Source organism: Pseudonaja textilis, chromosome Z, assembly GCF_049901715.1.
Source record: "Pseudonaja textilis isolate UNSWEBS1 chromosome Z, rPseTex1.2, whole genome shotgun sequence".
NCBI lineage: Eukaryota > Metazoa > Chordata > Lepidosauria > Squamata > Elapidae > Pseudonaja > Pseudonaja textilis.
In genome coordinates this window covers 3980477-3996316 of record NC_142008.1, presented here as the reverse complement: position 1 = coordinate 3996316, position 15840 = coordinate 3980477, and the positions used below count along the sequence as shown (strand labels likewise).

The 15840-nt window shown below is 40.2% G+C and overlaps 1 protein-coding gene across 7 annotated transcripts in view; it reads right to left on the bottom strand.

Moving 5' to 3' along the window:
- The window catches only part of CTDSPL (CTD small phosphatase like), a 73878-nt gene that overhangs the window by 18077 nt on the left and 39961 nt on the right, over positions 1–15840 (bottom strand). For all 7 annotated transcript variants that reach the window (XM_087917568.1, XM_087917566.1, XM_087917562.1 and 4 more), the window contains 3 exons: positions 13213–13367; positions 10371–10403; positions 4424–4525 (listed from right to left, as the gene is read on the bottom strand). In XM_087917568.1, the coding sequence (XP_087773694.1) occupies positions 4424–4525; positions 10371–10403; positions 13213–13367 (290 nt within the window). The remainder of the gene's footprint in view (positions 1–4423; positions 4526–10370; positions 10404–13212; positions 13368–15840) is intronic.

The following is a 15840-nucleotide window of genomic DNA, read 5'->3' as shown; positions in this document are numbered from 1 at the left end:
TCACTGGCAACACTGGGGGTGGGGCAGTGGGGTGGGGGGAAGCAGATTGTATCAGCTCTTCCTGGGATTTGTCCAGAGAGAAAGCAGCTGGCAGACAGGCAGCCTTTGAATGTGTTCCTTTTCTCTAAGAGCACAAGAATATTTTGGAAATCTTCTCAAAGGTTTTCCCCCTGAGTTTTAAAGGGAATGCAACCCTTTTCCCACAGGAGGATTTTTTTAAACAATTCTACAATATTCATCCGTTAAAAAAGAAGGCGAGTCTAAAATGCGATTCCAGGCTGGTACAGGTAGTCCTCAACTTACGGCCACAGTTGTGCCCAAAACTTCCATTGCTAAGTGAGGCAGCTGTTAGGTGAGCTTTCCCCCATTTTGCAACCTTTCTTGCCACAGTTGCTAAGTGAATCGCTGCAGTTGTTCAGTTACCAACACGGTTGTTAACTGAATCAGGCTTCCCTCACTGACTTTGCTTGTCAGAAGGTTGCAAAAGCGGATCACTTTTTGTCAGTGCTATTGTAACTTTGAACAGTCACTAAATGAACTGTTGTAAGTGGAGAACTACCTGTACTTGCATACAACTGAATGCAGCAAGAATTGTTTGCAACACGTTTGAGAATCCAACAGGAGATTGTCATTTTCAAATGTTTTCTTATCTTAAGAAGTAAGAACTTAGGAGATGTGGAAAAAAGAAAAACTAATATGTTCCCTGCTTGCTTATTGGTTTTACTCGCAGACATGTTGTTCTCCAAAGTCCGAAGAAATTGTCTCTCTTGCTTTAGTTGTGTCCTGCCTTTATTGTGTTTACAAATAACTCAAGGTAGCAAACATATCCAGCTTCCTACTCTTTTCCTCACAACAACAATCCTTTGAGGTGGACTGGGCTGAGAGAGAGAGAGTGATTGGCTCGAAGTTACCAGTAGGATTTCATGGCTAAGGCGGGATTAGAACTCACCGTCTCCTGGTGATTGGCCCAAAGTCACCCAGCCCACTTTCATGGCTAAGGCGGGATTAGAGCTCACCGTCTCCTGGTGATTGGCCCAAAGTCACCCAGCCCACTTTCATGGCTAAGGCGGGATTAGAACTCTCAATCTCCCGTGTTCTAGCCTGGCACCTTAACCGCTGGACCAAAATATCTCTCAATGGAAGACCAGGCCTTAAAGCCGTTTCAGAACAGCCTTGCTTGGGGTCCATAACCCAGACCGTACATGGGTAGTCCTCATTTAACAATACTATAACTGGGATGGGAAGCTATGTCATTAAATGACAGGGCCATGAGTCGGAAACAAAACCCCCACGTGACTAACGCTACGTAGCAGTGGCGGTCCCAGGAATCTTAGTTGCTCTTGTTAAGTGAGGGCCATGTAGGTCATTAAATGAGGATCACGTGACCAGAGGAGGCTGCAATACTGAACTGGCTCTCTATTATTCCTCCGCCTCCCTCATTTAATGTGTGCACTATAAAGACCTCTCACCAGATGGCAGTACCAGACTGACCTTGGTCCAAGCTCAGAAACTATGCAGAATCTGTTCAGAAGAGGGAGGAGAGATTTTGAGGGGTTCAAGGTTGCCGGCTAGACTGGGAAGCTTAAAAAAAACCAAGGAAGGAGACACTGGCAAACCATTTCTGTATTGTTTCTAAGAAAGCCACGGGGCATAAAATACCCCGGAGCTGAGCTCAGCTCGAAGAATTTAGGTAAAAAAGAGATGTTAATGCTTTGATTAAATGGAACACGAGAATGGAATTGTACCTGATCGGGCTTGAGGTCTCCTAAAAGATCATATTATACGGGTAGTCCTTGACTTACAACCACAGTTGAGCTCAAAATTTCTGTTGTGAACAGTGAAACATTAGCTTTCTCCCTTTTTACGACCTTCCTTCCCGCAGTTGTTTAAGTGGATCATTGCAGTTCTTCAGTTAGTAACACGGTTGTTAAGTGAATCTGGACTTTGTCAGAAGGTCGCACAAGGGGATCGCATGGTCCCGTTACACAGCAACCATCATAAATATGAGTCACCTGCCAAGCCTCTGAATTTTGATCATGTGAGCATGGGGTTGCTGTAAAGGTTGTAACTGTGAAAACTGGTCATAAGTCACTTCTTTCAGTGCTATTGTAACTTCAAATGATCACTAAATGAACGGTTGTAAGTTGAAGACTACCTGTACTTTTCCAGTACCTGTACTGATAGCCAAACTGATCTAAGTAGAGGTAGTGCTCAATTTACAACCGTTCATTTAGTGACTGATGTGCGCATGCATAGAACTGTGCAAAGAGCTGGTAAGAAACAATTTGGAAATCCACACCGATGCACATATATTGCCTGGATTCTTAATTAACGTTTGTTTCATTTGGTTAAGGGAAAGCAACAAGTTTTGAGGTGGTCGTCTGTGTGTGTGTGTGTGTGTTATTCAGCTTTGTTCGGGTATTTTCCCATGTCATTGTAGTTGTGCTTTTAAAGTTGTAGCAGCGTTTGGCAGAATCTCATCTGCCATCATCAGGCTTCTGTATTGTGTTCATCTGTGAGTCAGACTGTACAAACAATTGTAAAAGCCTGACTCACAGACGAACACAATACAGAAGCCTGATGATGGCAGATGAGATTCTGCCGAAAACGTTGCTACAACTTTAAAAGCACAACTACAATGACATGGGAAATACAGAACAAAGCTGAATACCATACACACACACACACACACACACAGACACATATTTGTTTTCGTAGATTTTCACGGGTACAGGTATGTAGGTCTAGGTGTGTTCGGGTCTTTTCCTGTGTAAGATTACATTGGAAAAAACCCAAACACACCTAGACCTAGATAGATAGATAGATAGATAGATAGATAGATAGATAGATAGATAGATAGATAGATAGATAGATAGATTTGTAGATTTTCATGGGTACAGGTATGCAGGTCTTGGCGTGTTCGGGTCTTTTCCCGTGTAAGATTGAGAGCATCTTGGCAACATTTCTATGAGGTCCCACTCGCCATCTTCAGGCTGGTTCTTTCGGCTTCATACTTGCGTGAGCAAAGTGTGATCAGAGCTGCCATCTCCCTATATATACTGGTGGGGAGGTTGGCTGTGTTGTCATATCTTGATTGGTTGATGGAGTTGATGTTTGCAGATTGGCTGGCTTTTTCTTAAGGACATGTGTGGCTGAGGTATTGGCTGTGTGTCTATCAGCTTCCTGTGTTGTAACGACCTGGATAATGGGCTGTGTGATGACCTTCTGAGTTCTATTGTTTTGACATCCTGGGTCTTGTGATGTAATCTCCTGGGTCATTCTCCACAAACACAATATCAGGACAGCCTTCGGCACTGACCAAAAAATAGCCAACATCCTAAGAAACCCCAAAGACAAGATCCAGCTAGAAAACCAAGGAGTTTATGAAATATCATGCAACAATTGCCCAGCCACATACATTGGACAAACCAACAGGAGAATAAATGAACGCATCGCAGAACACAAGAACACAGTCAAAAAAGAAGAAAATACTTTCTCCCTTTTTCAGCACCTTAAAGCCACAGGACATGAAATTAATTTTGAGGGAACCAAATTAATCTCCAATACTGAACACTTCAACAAGAGGGAAGCCATCGAAATAGAGAAACACCCCCATAACATGAATAAACGGGGTGATGTCTCCCACCTACCAGACATCTGGAAACTAGCCCTTATCAACAAACGAGTACCAGCCATGAAAACGAACACCGGACCCAAACCACACATGACACCACCACCATTCTCCCTCACCAGACTCAAACCCAAACCCATCCCATAGATGAAAGGCAACCACCGTCCAGAAACCAGACCACGGCTGCATCACCAGCTGCCAAACCCCAAACCAAGCAAACGGACACACATCATGAACACATATCCAGACCTCAAACTCGGAGCCAAACCAAAACCCGTAACGTCACATCACAGCCACCCGCTCAGGATATCACATCACAGAACTCAGGAGGTTACACCACAAAACCTCAGGATGTCGCAACACAGCCAACAACCCAGGAGAATACAGCACAAGACCCAGGATGCCACAACAATAGAACTCAGAAGGTCATCACACAGCCCATTACCCAGGTCGTTACAACACAGGAGGCTGGCTCACAGATGAACACAATACAGAAGCCTGATGATGGCAGATGACATTCTGCTGAAACATCGCTATAACTTTAAAAACACAACTATAATGACATGGGAAAATACCCAAACAAAGCTGAATACCATACATATAGATACCCGTGAAAACTTAAGAAAATATATATAAGGCAATAAATTACAGAATATCATGGCCATGAGTGAGTGAGGTTACCATGACAGCAAAGACATTTTAAGCTCTAGAAAGGACATCAAATAAGATATGCCTGTCCTCTTTCATGTATTTAATCAAAAAGCTGTAAGAAATATTAAACAGTATACGTACCTTAAAGGAACTATGCACTAATGTTTCATCAAGATCAATGACCACACATTTCTTCCCATAATCAGATATTGTCATTTCTGGCAAGAGGTATTTAGCTGATGGCTAAACAGAGAGGAAAAAAAGAGCACCTTCAAAATGTTAGAAATGTTCATGATAAACCTAATGATCGGGGAAAACTAATATAGTCATAATTAAATTATTTGTGCCTTGTTAGACAAATACCTGGACCCATATTTCTTTTGCATGGATTATAAAGGATTTCAATGATACAGGTAGTCCTCGATTTACAACAGTTCATTTAGTGACTGTTAGAAATTACAACAGCACTGAAAAAAGTGACTTACCGTCATTTTTCATACTTATGACCATTGCAACATCCCCATGGTCACCTGACCAAAATTCAGATGCTTGGCACCTGACTTGTATTTGTGATGGTTACAGTGTCCTGGGTCTGACAATGTGGAAGCCAGATTCACTTAACAACCGTGTGATTCACTTAACAACAGAAAAGTCGTAAAATGGGGCAAAATTCACTTAATTAACTTGCTCAGAAATCTGAAGTACAGTTCTGGCCGTAAGTCAAGGACTACCTGTATTACCCCAATTCAGCATTTCTGTCTAATATGAAAGATACCTGGGATAAATAAAGGAAGAGGTCTGAAATGGAAGAGCAAAATCTTTCTGAGATAGTCTCAAGAAAAGGCATTTTTTTTAAAAAATCTAGCAGACTTGTATTCTAAATGATTAAAATACTAAGACTGAAGTCATGACGGGTTTCACCCAGAGGTGGGATTCAGCAGGTTCTGAACAGTTCCGGAAAACCAGTAGCGGAAATTTAGATTAGTTCAGAGAACCAGCAAATCCCACCTCTGGCTGGAGATTTTACAGTATTCTTCCCCTGCCACGCCCACCAAGCCACACCCACAGAACCGATAGTAAAAAAAAAAAATGGAATCCCACCACTGGTTTTCACACACACACACCCCACACAATTTGACTGAATTGGCAATCCCCAGAGGGGAGGGAGGGGGTTCATTTGAGAGAGCATTATCAACAATTGACAAAATGGCTTCTGTGTAGTTATGGCCAATCACAAAGCAATAATTTTACAGGCAGGGATCCAAGCAGGTTTAGAGACCAGCAGCTCGATTAATAAATTCCGTGCAAAGCAAATGTGAGGCTTGAACCAAGACACTTGTCGTAGATTTTCCTCCATGTGAGATCTAGTTAACGAAGTACAGACTGACAAATTGGTCAGGAAACACAGAAACGTAGCCCGCCACTCGCATACAGGTAGCCCTCAATTTAGGAGCACAACTGAGCACCAAAATTTATGCTATTAAATGGGAAATCTGGTAAGGTCAATTTGGCCCCATTTGTTAAGTGAATCACTGCAGTTGTTAAGTAAGTGACACGGTTGTTAAATGAATCCGGCTTCCGTGTTGACTTCGTTTGTCAGAAGGTCTCAAAAGGAGTCACGTGACACCCCCCCCGGACACTGCAACCGTCATAGATGTGAGTCAGTTGTCAAGCATCTGAATATAAGTCACATGACCATAGGAATGCTGCAACGGTCGTGAAAAAAAATATATATTTTAGTGCTTTTAGTACTTTAGTCCTTTTTTTTTGGTAACTCCGAAAGTCACTAAACGAACTGTTCTAGGTTGGGGACCACCTGCATAGTCTGCTCAACATACTGCATGACAAAGAAAACAAAAACAAACAAATAAATAAAAGAACAAAACACACAGAATATAAAACGAAACAAGAATTTTACTTTAGTAAGTTATGTCCTGGCCCTTTCCCTATTTTAAGACGGGACTGGGAAAACCCACAATTCTTGCTTTTTAAAGGATCCTTTTAGCTTCAAATGAAGCAATCTTTATCAACCCAGATGGCTCTGGACATTAAGCCCACCAGATCCCCAGAAAGAAAATATTTGAAGTGGGGAGGAGGGACCATCAAGAGAGATATTCTGGATCAAACTATGTCCACGCTTGGAACTCCCTTAAATTGAAATCATGTAGGTTGGTAATATTAGCCATAGAATGGGGGTGGAGGAGAAAAAAACCCTTTAAGGAACTCTTTAAGTATCATCTGAGTTTTAAGAATTGAACACCTTGTATCTGGGAAAAGCATCACCTGTGGGGACTATAACATACAGAATCTCATCAAATTATTAATTTCTTTAAAAAATGGCCACGTCTGATTTTGACAAGGACTATAGGTTGTGACTGTATTATTTTATTTTTCACATAAAGACTAGGGAGTAGTCCTTGACTTATGGCTGGTTCTGATTGACCTACGTTAGGGGTTATTTATGACTTGGATTCAGAGTTGGACAGTTGCCCCCAGGGTCATGTGACATTAGGGCTGCTTGCGGCATCCTGCAATCACATAACATGTGTTATGACAGTTTTGTTAAAACTGTAATAAATGCATAAATGCATTTATTTCTGCTTTTCAGAAAAACTTCACCCATAGAAAACCACTGATTCATTTAGAACCATGGATTTGCCTAACCACCGCAAAAAAGGTTGTAAAACTGTAACCTAACCTGTTTTTACAACAATGACTATGATGGCCAGGCTCTATTATGGTCACAATTTGAGGATTACCTGTAATTACAGTATCTATAAGATCTATTAATATAGTCCTAGGCTGCATAAACAAAGGGATAGAATCAAGATCCCGTGAAGTGTTAATACCACTTTATAACGTCTTAGTAAGACCACACTTGGAATATTGCATCCAGTTTTGGTCACCACAGTATAAAAAAGATGTTGAGACTCTGAAAAGAGTGCAGAGAAGAGCAATGAAGAGGATTAGGGGACTGCAGGCTAAAACATCTGAAGAATAAAATGTGTAGAATGTATAGAATGTGAAGGATGTGTGTTTGTGTTTACTTTCATAGTCATAATGTACACTGAAGATGGTATTTAATTTTGTTGTACATGGTTCAATGACAATAAAGTAAACTAAACTAAACCGAATGATTATACGAATGATTATATTCGGTAAGTCTAGTTTGATGAAAAGAAGGATTAAGGGTGACATGACAGCAGTGTTCTAATATCTCAGGGGTTGCCCCAAAGAAGAGGGGGTCAAATTATTCTCCAAGGCACCTGAGGGCAGGACAAGAAGCAATGGGTGGAAACTAACCAAGGAGAGAAGCAACCTGGAATTAAGGAGAAACTTCCTAACAGGAAGGACAATTAAGCAGTGGAACAGCTGGCCACTAGAAATTGTGGGTGCTGCAACACTGGAGGTTTTTAACAAGAAATTGGACAACCACTTGTCATAGGGCTTCCTGCCTAAGCAGGGGGTTGGACTAGAAGACCTCCAAGGTCTTTTCCAACTCTGTTATTTGTAGTCTTGGGCAACAGACTAGCAATAAACTAGTACTGCAGACTTCTCTGAGCAATGTTTTTATTCCTGTTTTTGCATCTCATCGGTCAGTCCCTAAAATTGCTGAGTATAACAGACTTCTTTATCCTGTAAAGACCCTTTGACTTTTAAAGAGAGGAACCCACAAATAAGATCAGTTGATGAAATGAGAAGTATAAACAGAGGCACGGAAACAAAATCACATGAAGTATTAGTACTGCTTTATAAATTCCTCGTAAGACTGCACCTGGAATACTGCATCCAGTTTTGCTCACCACACTGCAAAAAAGATGTTGAGACTTTGGAAAAAATGCAGAGAAGAGCAACTAAGATGACTGAAGTCCTGGAGACAAAAACATATAAAGAGCAGCTGTAGGATTTGGGTCTGGCTACTCTAGAGAAAAGAAGGAAGGGGTGACATGTATTTGAGGGGTTGCCACAAAGAGGCAGGGGTCAACTTATTTTCCAAAGCACCTGAAGGCAGGACAAGAAGCAACCGATTGAAACTAATCAAGGAGAAAAGCAACCTGGAATTAAGAACAATTAATCAGTGGAACGATTGCATGCAGAAGTTGTGGGTGCTCCATCACTGGAGGTCTTTAAGAAGACTGAACAGCCACTTGTCTCAAATGGTATAAAGATTCGTGGCTTGAGCAGGGTTGGACTAGAAGACCTCCAAGGTGCCTTCCAGTTCTATTCTGATTGACTGTTCTACTGATCACTTTCCTAACCTTCCCATGGCTTTCTCATGATTCTTGCCCTTTTTTCTCTGGAGTGACTGTTTTTGTGCTGGGAATGAAATCCATGAAAACATAAATTGCTGCATTAGACATCACGGAATTTAAAGCATATCACACAGAGAGCTAGCTTATGATGTAATGTTTAGGAGCCTGGGTTGATCCTGGTATGATCCAAATTCTAATCCATTCTAACCCCAGAAGCTCCTGTGTGATTAGGGGCCACCCACCCACCCACTCTCTCTCTCTCTCTCTCTCAGCCTAACCTACTTTGCAAGGTTGCGGTGGTGAAGGGGAAAAAACGATTCTTTTTAAATGCCACCTTGAACTCCTGAGGCAAATCTGAATAAGTATCCCTTTAATAAGCATAGATGCGGACTGCATATTATACTTATGTACAGGTAGTCCTCCACTTATGACCACAGTCGAGCCCCAAATTTCTGTTGTTAAGTGAGACATTTGTTAAGTGAGTTTTGCCCCATTTTACGACCTTTCTTGCCACAGTTATGTGAACCAGTGAAGTTGTTCAATTAGTAAGACGGTGGTTAAGTGAACTTGGTTTCCCTGTTTGCTTGTTAGTAGATCGCAAAAGGGGATCACGTGATCCCAGATACTGCAACTGTCATAAATGTGAATCAGTTGCCAAGCGTCTGAATTTTGATCACATGATCTTGGGGAAGCTATGAAGGTGGTAACTGTGAAAAATGGTCATATTTTTCAGTCCCTCTGTAACATTGAACAGTCACTAAATGAACTGTTATATCTGTAGTAATGTTAACCCCCATCTCCCTCTCTGTGACATTCAAAAGTTGGATGATGCAGGGAGCTATAGAGTGTTTGATACAATACTTTTTATTTCTGCAAACAGTGCGTGCGTGTGTGTATGTATGTATGTATGTATGTATATGTACACACACACACACACACACTAAGTACACATGCTGCTCAATTCCCTGGGACTCTGAGTGGTTTACAATTGTTTTAAACATTTAAATACAAAGAACAATACGAATACCATAAAAACAGCACGAGACTTAACAACTACAATGGCAAAAATAAATAAAAATAAAGGTGGTTTCAGACCCGTTGTTTGTGTTATGTGAGACGTATTTGATCACCCTGATGGAGGGGGAGAGGAGGAGCTGTGTGGAAAGCCACATTAACTGACCTCACTTTGAATGGGGCTAAAAGTAATGATGCCCAGTTAAGCATGTCTTATAAATGTGGTGGCATCAACCGTTCTTCCAACATCGAGGTTACAACCACCAATAAGGCCCCTCTAGGATTTTTATTGTTATTATCATTCCACTATTTCTCTACCCCCACTTCCCACCCCAACTGGTAGTTCAGACTGGGGAATTCTGGGAGTTGAAGTCCACACATCTTAAAGTGGCCAAGGTTGAGAAACACTGACACAGAGGATTAAAAACGTCAGGAATGAGTGGAAGTGAAAACCTTTACTTTTTAAACATGCTCCACTGATTACAAGGGGAAAAGAAAGTAAGTAAATTTTGCTATTTCACTTTCTTTTTGGGTGTGTGTGTGTGTATGTATGTGTTGAGCAGATGATAAAAATGGTTGTTTCACAAAAACCTACCATGCACCCAAGTATTGCTAGCTCGAGACAGTGAATCAAGAAATAGTGGAATTTATGCTTTCTGTGGGTTGTGGTTACTAAGATATGGTTTTGTGATGTGCCCAGCTATAGTTTCACATTTGTAAGATCTTGTCAGCATGCAATACACACACAAATATAGACTATCTGAGCCCAAATCAAGAACATTAAAAGAAACTGAACATAAAAAGAATAAAAAAATACATACACTTGGAATGGGAATGACCTGCATCTGGTCACCCTGAGGGGAAAATGGGGAAAAAATCGTTGTAAAGAGTGTAATATTTCAAAACAGTAGAACATAAAATAAACCGACGTGTCAGATTTAATGAATAAACGTGTTCCAACTAAAACTCAAAAAAGAATTTAAGAAATTGGTTAAATTAAGAGAAGTAAATATTGTGTCAACAGAAATTATCAAGGAGCTGCAAAGGAACTGTTAATAGAATTTTTGATATTTTCAACAGATGTTGCAAAAAAGAAGTGTAAGCCTTTTTTTTCCAGCCTTAATGTGGTGATACTGCCTTGCTGGACTGTTTTGCTCAGCTACTTATATAGCATTATATCAGTACCAGAACAAAATTTATCTATAAATTATTATTGTAATAAGCAATGAAATTTTAACCTTTCCTTAGGTTCAATAACTAAGCTTAAATTTTTCTTTTATTTATTTATTTATCAAATTTACTGGCCGCCCATCTTATCATAGAGTAACTTGAATCCAGTTGTAGTCATCCTTAAGAGAACATCCACTTTAGCCAATCCTTGTATTTCAAATCAACAGATTTTACTTGTATGATTTAATACATTTATACAATGATATATTATTGAATTCAGGGACAACCGGATTACCGATTTCAAAGTGATGACTGCTTATTTTAATAGCCAGATACAGATAGGGTAAAAACATAGTCATTATCTTTATGTACCTCTGAATCAATTTTCCTCAGGGTAGTTTACAATGGAAATAAAACCAAGAATACAATAAAATCAATTTCAACTTAAAATTAATAAAACAACCAATCTCAGCAGGACAATAAAATAATAACCTTAATATATATGGCAGCAAATTATAACATAACTCAAAGTCCTTCAGAGAGATTCTCTTAGCCACCTTCTGGAAGGAGGCTAGCAGAGGTAGCAACTAGGTTTCTGGGAGCATGCTGTTCCACAGGATGAGAGAGATATGGGTCATTTTGGGGAGAGGCACTGTTATCTTCAATGGAGAACACTAAACATCTTCATTTGAGATAAGGGTCAGTTCTACTTGGGAGAAAGCAATCCAGAAGGTACCTAGGAGTACCTAGGGCTTTAAAAGTTAAACCCAGCATTTTAAATTATACATGGAAATCTACTGGAAGTTAATACAGCACCCACAATACAAGTGTAATAAAGCTGGAAGAGCTCTTATCCACTAGCATGTGGGAAGCTGTGTTTTGCACCAACTGCAATTTCTACATAGTTTTCAAGAGCAGCCCCTGTGCTACAGTAAACCTAGTAGTGAGGAAGGAATGAGTTAGGACTTCCGGTAGCAGACTTCCGGTCATACCCAAAGATGCTTTTTCAAAAGGCAGCAAGACTTCTGCTTTTCCTTGAAGATATTTCACTTCTCATCCAAGGAGCTTCTTCAGTTCTGACTGAATGGTGGAGGATGAAAGGATTTATATTCCTTGTAGTTATCTGGTCATTAGTACTCTTTATGAGAGTCGCTGAGGCCACTTTCATCCTCCACCATTTAGTCAGAGCTGGATGAGAAGCGAAATGTCTTCAAGGAAAAAAAAAGAAAGTCCAATTCAGTGGTGGTATTTTACCGGTTCAGCCCAGTTCTGCCAAGCCAGTAGCAGCAATGAGCAGCAGAGACCGGACCAGTTCTCTCCATTGTGCTGCTGTTGGACCCACCTAGGCTCCCATACTCACCTTTATCCCCTGCTTTTGAAGCGTAGCTGCTTTGCGCGGCACAGGATAGTGCTGCGCGGCAGCTGCTGAAGCGACCGGGAGAGTGCAGGCTTGCAGGAGGCGAGTTAGAATGCCTCTGCACCTGCTCAAACGTCTCTGCACCTGCGTAAAGTGCGCTTTTGGCACACACATGCATGCAAAGTGTGTACACGCGCAAAGTGCACCCATCAAGCCACACCCACCGAACCAGTGGTAAAATGTTTTGAATCCCACCACTGAGTTGCCTCTTGAAAAAAGTACATTTGGGACAACCATGACCTGGATAACTGAGAATCTCCATAGACATAGAGCTAGCATACATGCTCTAGCAGTGACATCTATGGCAAATACCGTATAGCTGTCAATCCCAAATAAATTCTCAAGCTGTGGATTTGATCCTTCAGAGAAATTGCTATTTTAACCAAAGTCAGAACGGGAGTAGCCAGAAAACCAAATGAACAGATTATTTCTCTCGGAGGTCTCAAGGAAGTAATAAAAAACTAGGAACGATGGAACTATATTACCGTACAAAGGGGCATCCACAGGGCAGGTCTTCTACCCACCACCACCCCTGGTCTCCAGTGGAACCACTGCAAAAATGCATCTTTAGAATTGAGAAAGATACCATGATGGTATCAAACACCAAAAGGAGACGAAGCGGCAACATAGAGAGCTTATAATTTCGTTCAGATCCTGGCAAAGGTCATCCAACAGAGTGGCCAGTGGCATTTTCATTCTATACCAAGCTTAAAACTCAACTTAAAAGTGTCTTCTGCTTCCCCCAGAGAATCATCACTCGAGTTCCACCATCTTGTCAACAATAAAGAGAAGGTCTGGGATGGGGTGCTGTCTTACATAACTAGATCAAGGAAACATGTTTTCAGAAAAGGATACACTACCAACTCTTTCAGGAAGGCCTTGACTGTTTTTCAGATCTAGTTCTTTAAGGCCATCAAGAGAAAATGAATTAGTCTTGTTCTCAATGATTCTCAATAGGGACTGAGAGATGTTTGATATGAACGGAGTGGCAATTTATAACTGCAGGTTTACCCATATCAGGTTCTACCTTCCCCCCGCAAAACTCATGCTATCAAAAAAAGGAGGAGAAACCTTACCTTTTGAAGCCCGCCATTTTCTTCCACCAAGGGAGGAAGGACACTGGTGCCATTAGGTGATGGAGACTCAACATTGTAGTCGCGAAAGCAGCAGAATAAAGTGCTAAAGATGCTTCTGCTTCTCTGCTTTTTCAAACTGAGATTACATTGGGACACTGTAAATAAACAAAATAATTGCGTCGTAAATGGACTTTGATGCCTGCTGTTTCACACAGGTCGTAGTTAATTCTAATGTTACAGCATTGACTTAAAAAAAAAAAACCTCCATTATTTCTAGCGAATTACTATACAAGTAGTCCTCACCTTATGACTGGTTGCTTAATGACCGTTCAAAGTTCTAATGGACCCCCCAAAAGTACTTATGATTCAATTTCCAAGTTCCAACATGGTTTTACTCCCTCACAGTAACCTGACCACATTTTGGGTGTTCAACAACAGGTCCATCTTTATGGCTGTGTCTTAAGGTCATGTGATTGTGATTCATAATTTTGCCAAAAACCAGCATTAGATTCTCTTAATGATCATTGCATTCACTTAACAACATCTACAAAAAAGGTAACAAAAATCTGGTCATGTGGGTGACCTGCTTTACGACTATCTACGGTCATGACTTATGACCATAATAAGCAGGCTCCATTACAGTTATAAGTGGAGGATTTTCCTGTGTTTTAGTCTGAAAACAGATCTTCTGTAAATTTGATGTTTCCATTTATAAGCAAGTAAATTAATTATAGCTTATGATGTTGAATGTATTTCCAGAAAACATGCAGTGTCTGAATGAAATGGTATGCCAGACAATTACATGTAATGGAATTTGTTAAGCCATATTGTTTTTATTGCAGCAAATAACTGCACACATATCACATCCATATTTTACCCTAAGGTATAAAGTCCTTAGTAAGGCTTAGTAAGGCTATGTCCTCAGAAATAAGAACCATCTGCTCCAACAGAAAACGATACAACAATGTTTTATTTAAATCCATTTGGACAAGACCTTTGAGAAAGTACTAGTATAAACATGAAAGATAGCTGTTAAAAAGAAAAACAAAAACCAATTTGCTAACAAACAATTTTAAGGTTCATCAGAAATGTGTGATCAAAAGGTCTTTTCAGGACAATGGAAAACAACTAATATATTGCAGTAAGAATCTAAATAATATCTGTACCAATAATTACTCTGTAATCCAAAAGAGAGCATTATGACCTGAGTTTCTTCTAACACATGCATTCACTGCTTCAGTTTCCTGTGGAAAATGACATTTCTAATAGAATTTGAAAAGCATATATGAAGGAGGCATATGCACCGCCACTTGGAGACCGCTTAAATATGAGCCAGAAATGTGTGGCAGCAGCCAAAAAAGCTAATACAGTTCTTGCTTGTGTAAACAGAGGCATAGAATCAAAATCACGTTAAGTATTAGTACCATTTTATAAAGCCTTAGTAAGACCACATCTGGAATACGGCAACCAGTTTTTGTCATTGTTGGATACAGCCGGAATGAAAACTCAAGAGCCAGGGATCCACAACTCAGGTTTATCAGGTACGTACAACTACAACTCAACAATGGTAACGGCTGACAGGCAGCCCTTATATAGCGGTTGCCTGCCATGCTATTACCCAATCAATTCGATTTGTATTTCCCATGCTAGTCGCGGTGGGCTATTATGTATCTGCACCTGCTCAGACACAAGTCATCGCACTACAAAAAAGATGTCAAGACTTTGGAAAAAGTGCAAAGAAGAGCAAGTAAAATGATTAAGGGCCTGGAGACCAAAACCTATGAAGAATGGTTGCAGGAACTGGATATGACCAGTCCAGAGAAAAGAAGGAAGGGGTCACATGATAGCTGTCTTCCAGTATTTGAGCGGCTGCCACAAAGAAGAAGGGGTTCATCTATTCTCCAAAGCACCTAAAGGCACGGCTAGAAGCAACAGATGGAAACTAATAAAGGTGAAAAGCAATCTGGAATGAAGGAGAAACTTAAAAGTGAAAAAAATCAACTGGCTTTCCTTCAGAAATTGTGGGTGCTTCATTACTGGAGGTTTTTAAGAAGAGACTGGGTAGCCATCTGTCTGAAACGATATAGGGTCTCGATGGCCACGTTTTGAATTCAACTACCGCCCCATTTGCAGCTTGGCAGCTGACTTCCCAATTCAGAGCATGTAAGGAGAATCCCGCAGGACTGGAAGTTAGGCCAGGGGTGGGATTCAACCAGTGTTACTATCTGTTCGGTGATTACGTTTTGCGTAAAAAAATATCATGCGGAATCTTGCTTAAGATATGTATATGCACACGTGACATATAGTAGTTGGGGGATTATTGTTATTAAACTAGAATGTGATCATTATATAGTGATTATATTATAAATTTTGATTATGGATTAAAGGGGAATAATTGAGGGATGTATAAAAGGATGGCACACTCTAATTAGTAATTAAAGGGGAAAAATTTTGGAATTAATAGATTTAAGTTGAAATTTATTGAATGAAACAAAAGTATGTGATAAAATTGCAAATATAACAGATAAAAGTATAAAGGAATAATGAATTTAGAATAAAAATAAGAATGGTTGACTATAAAATATGAGTATATTTAAAGAAAAGGGAGTTAAGATATAAATTGAAAAT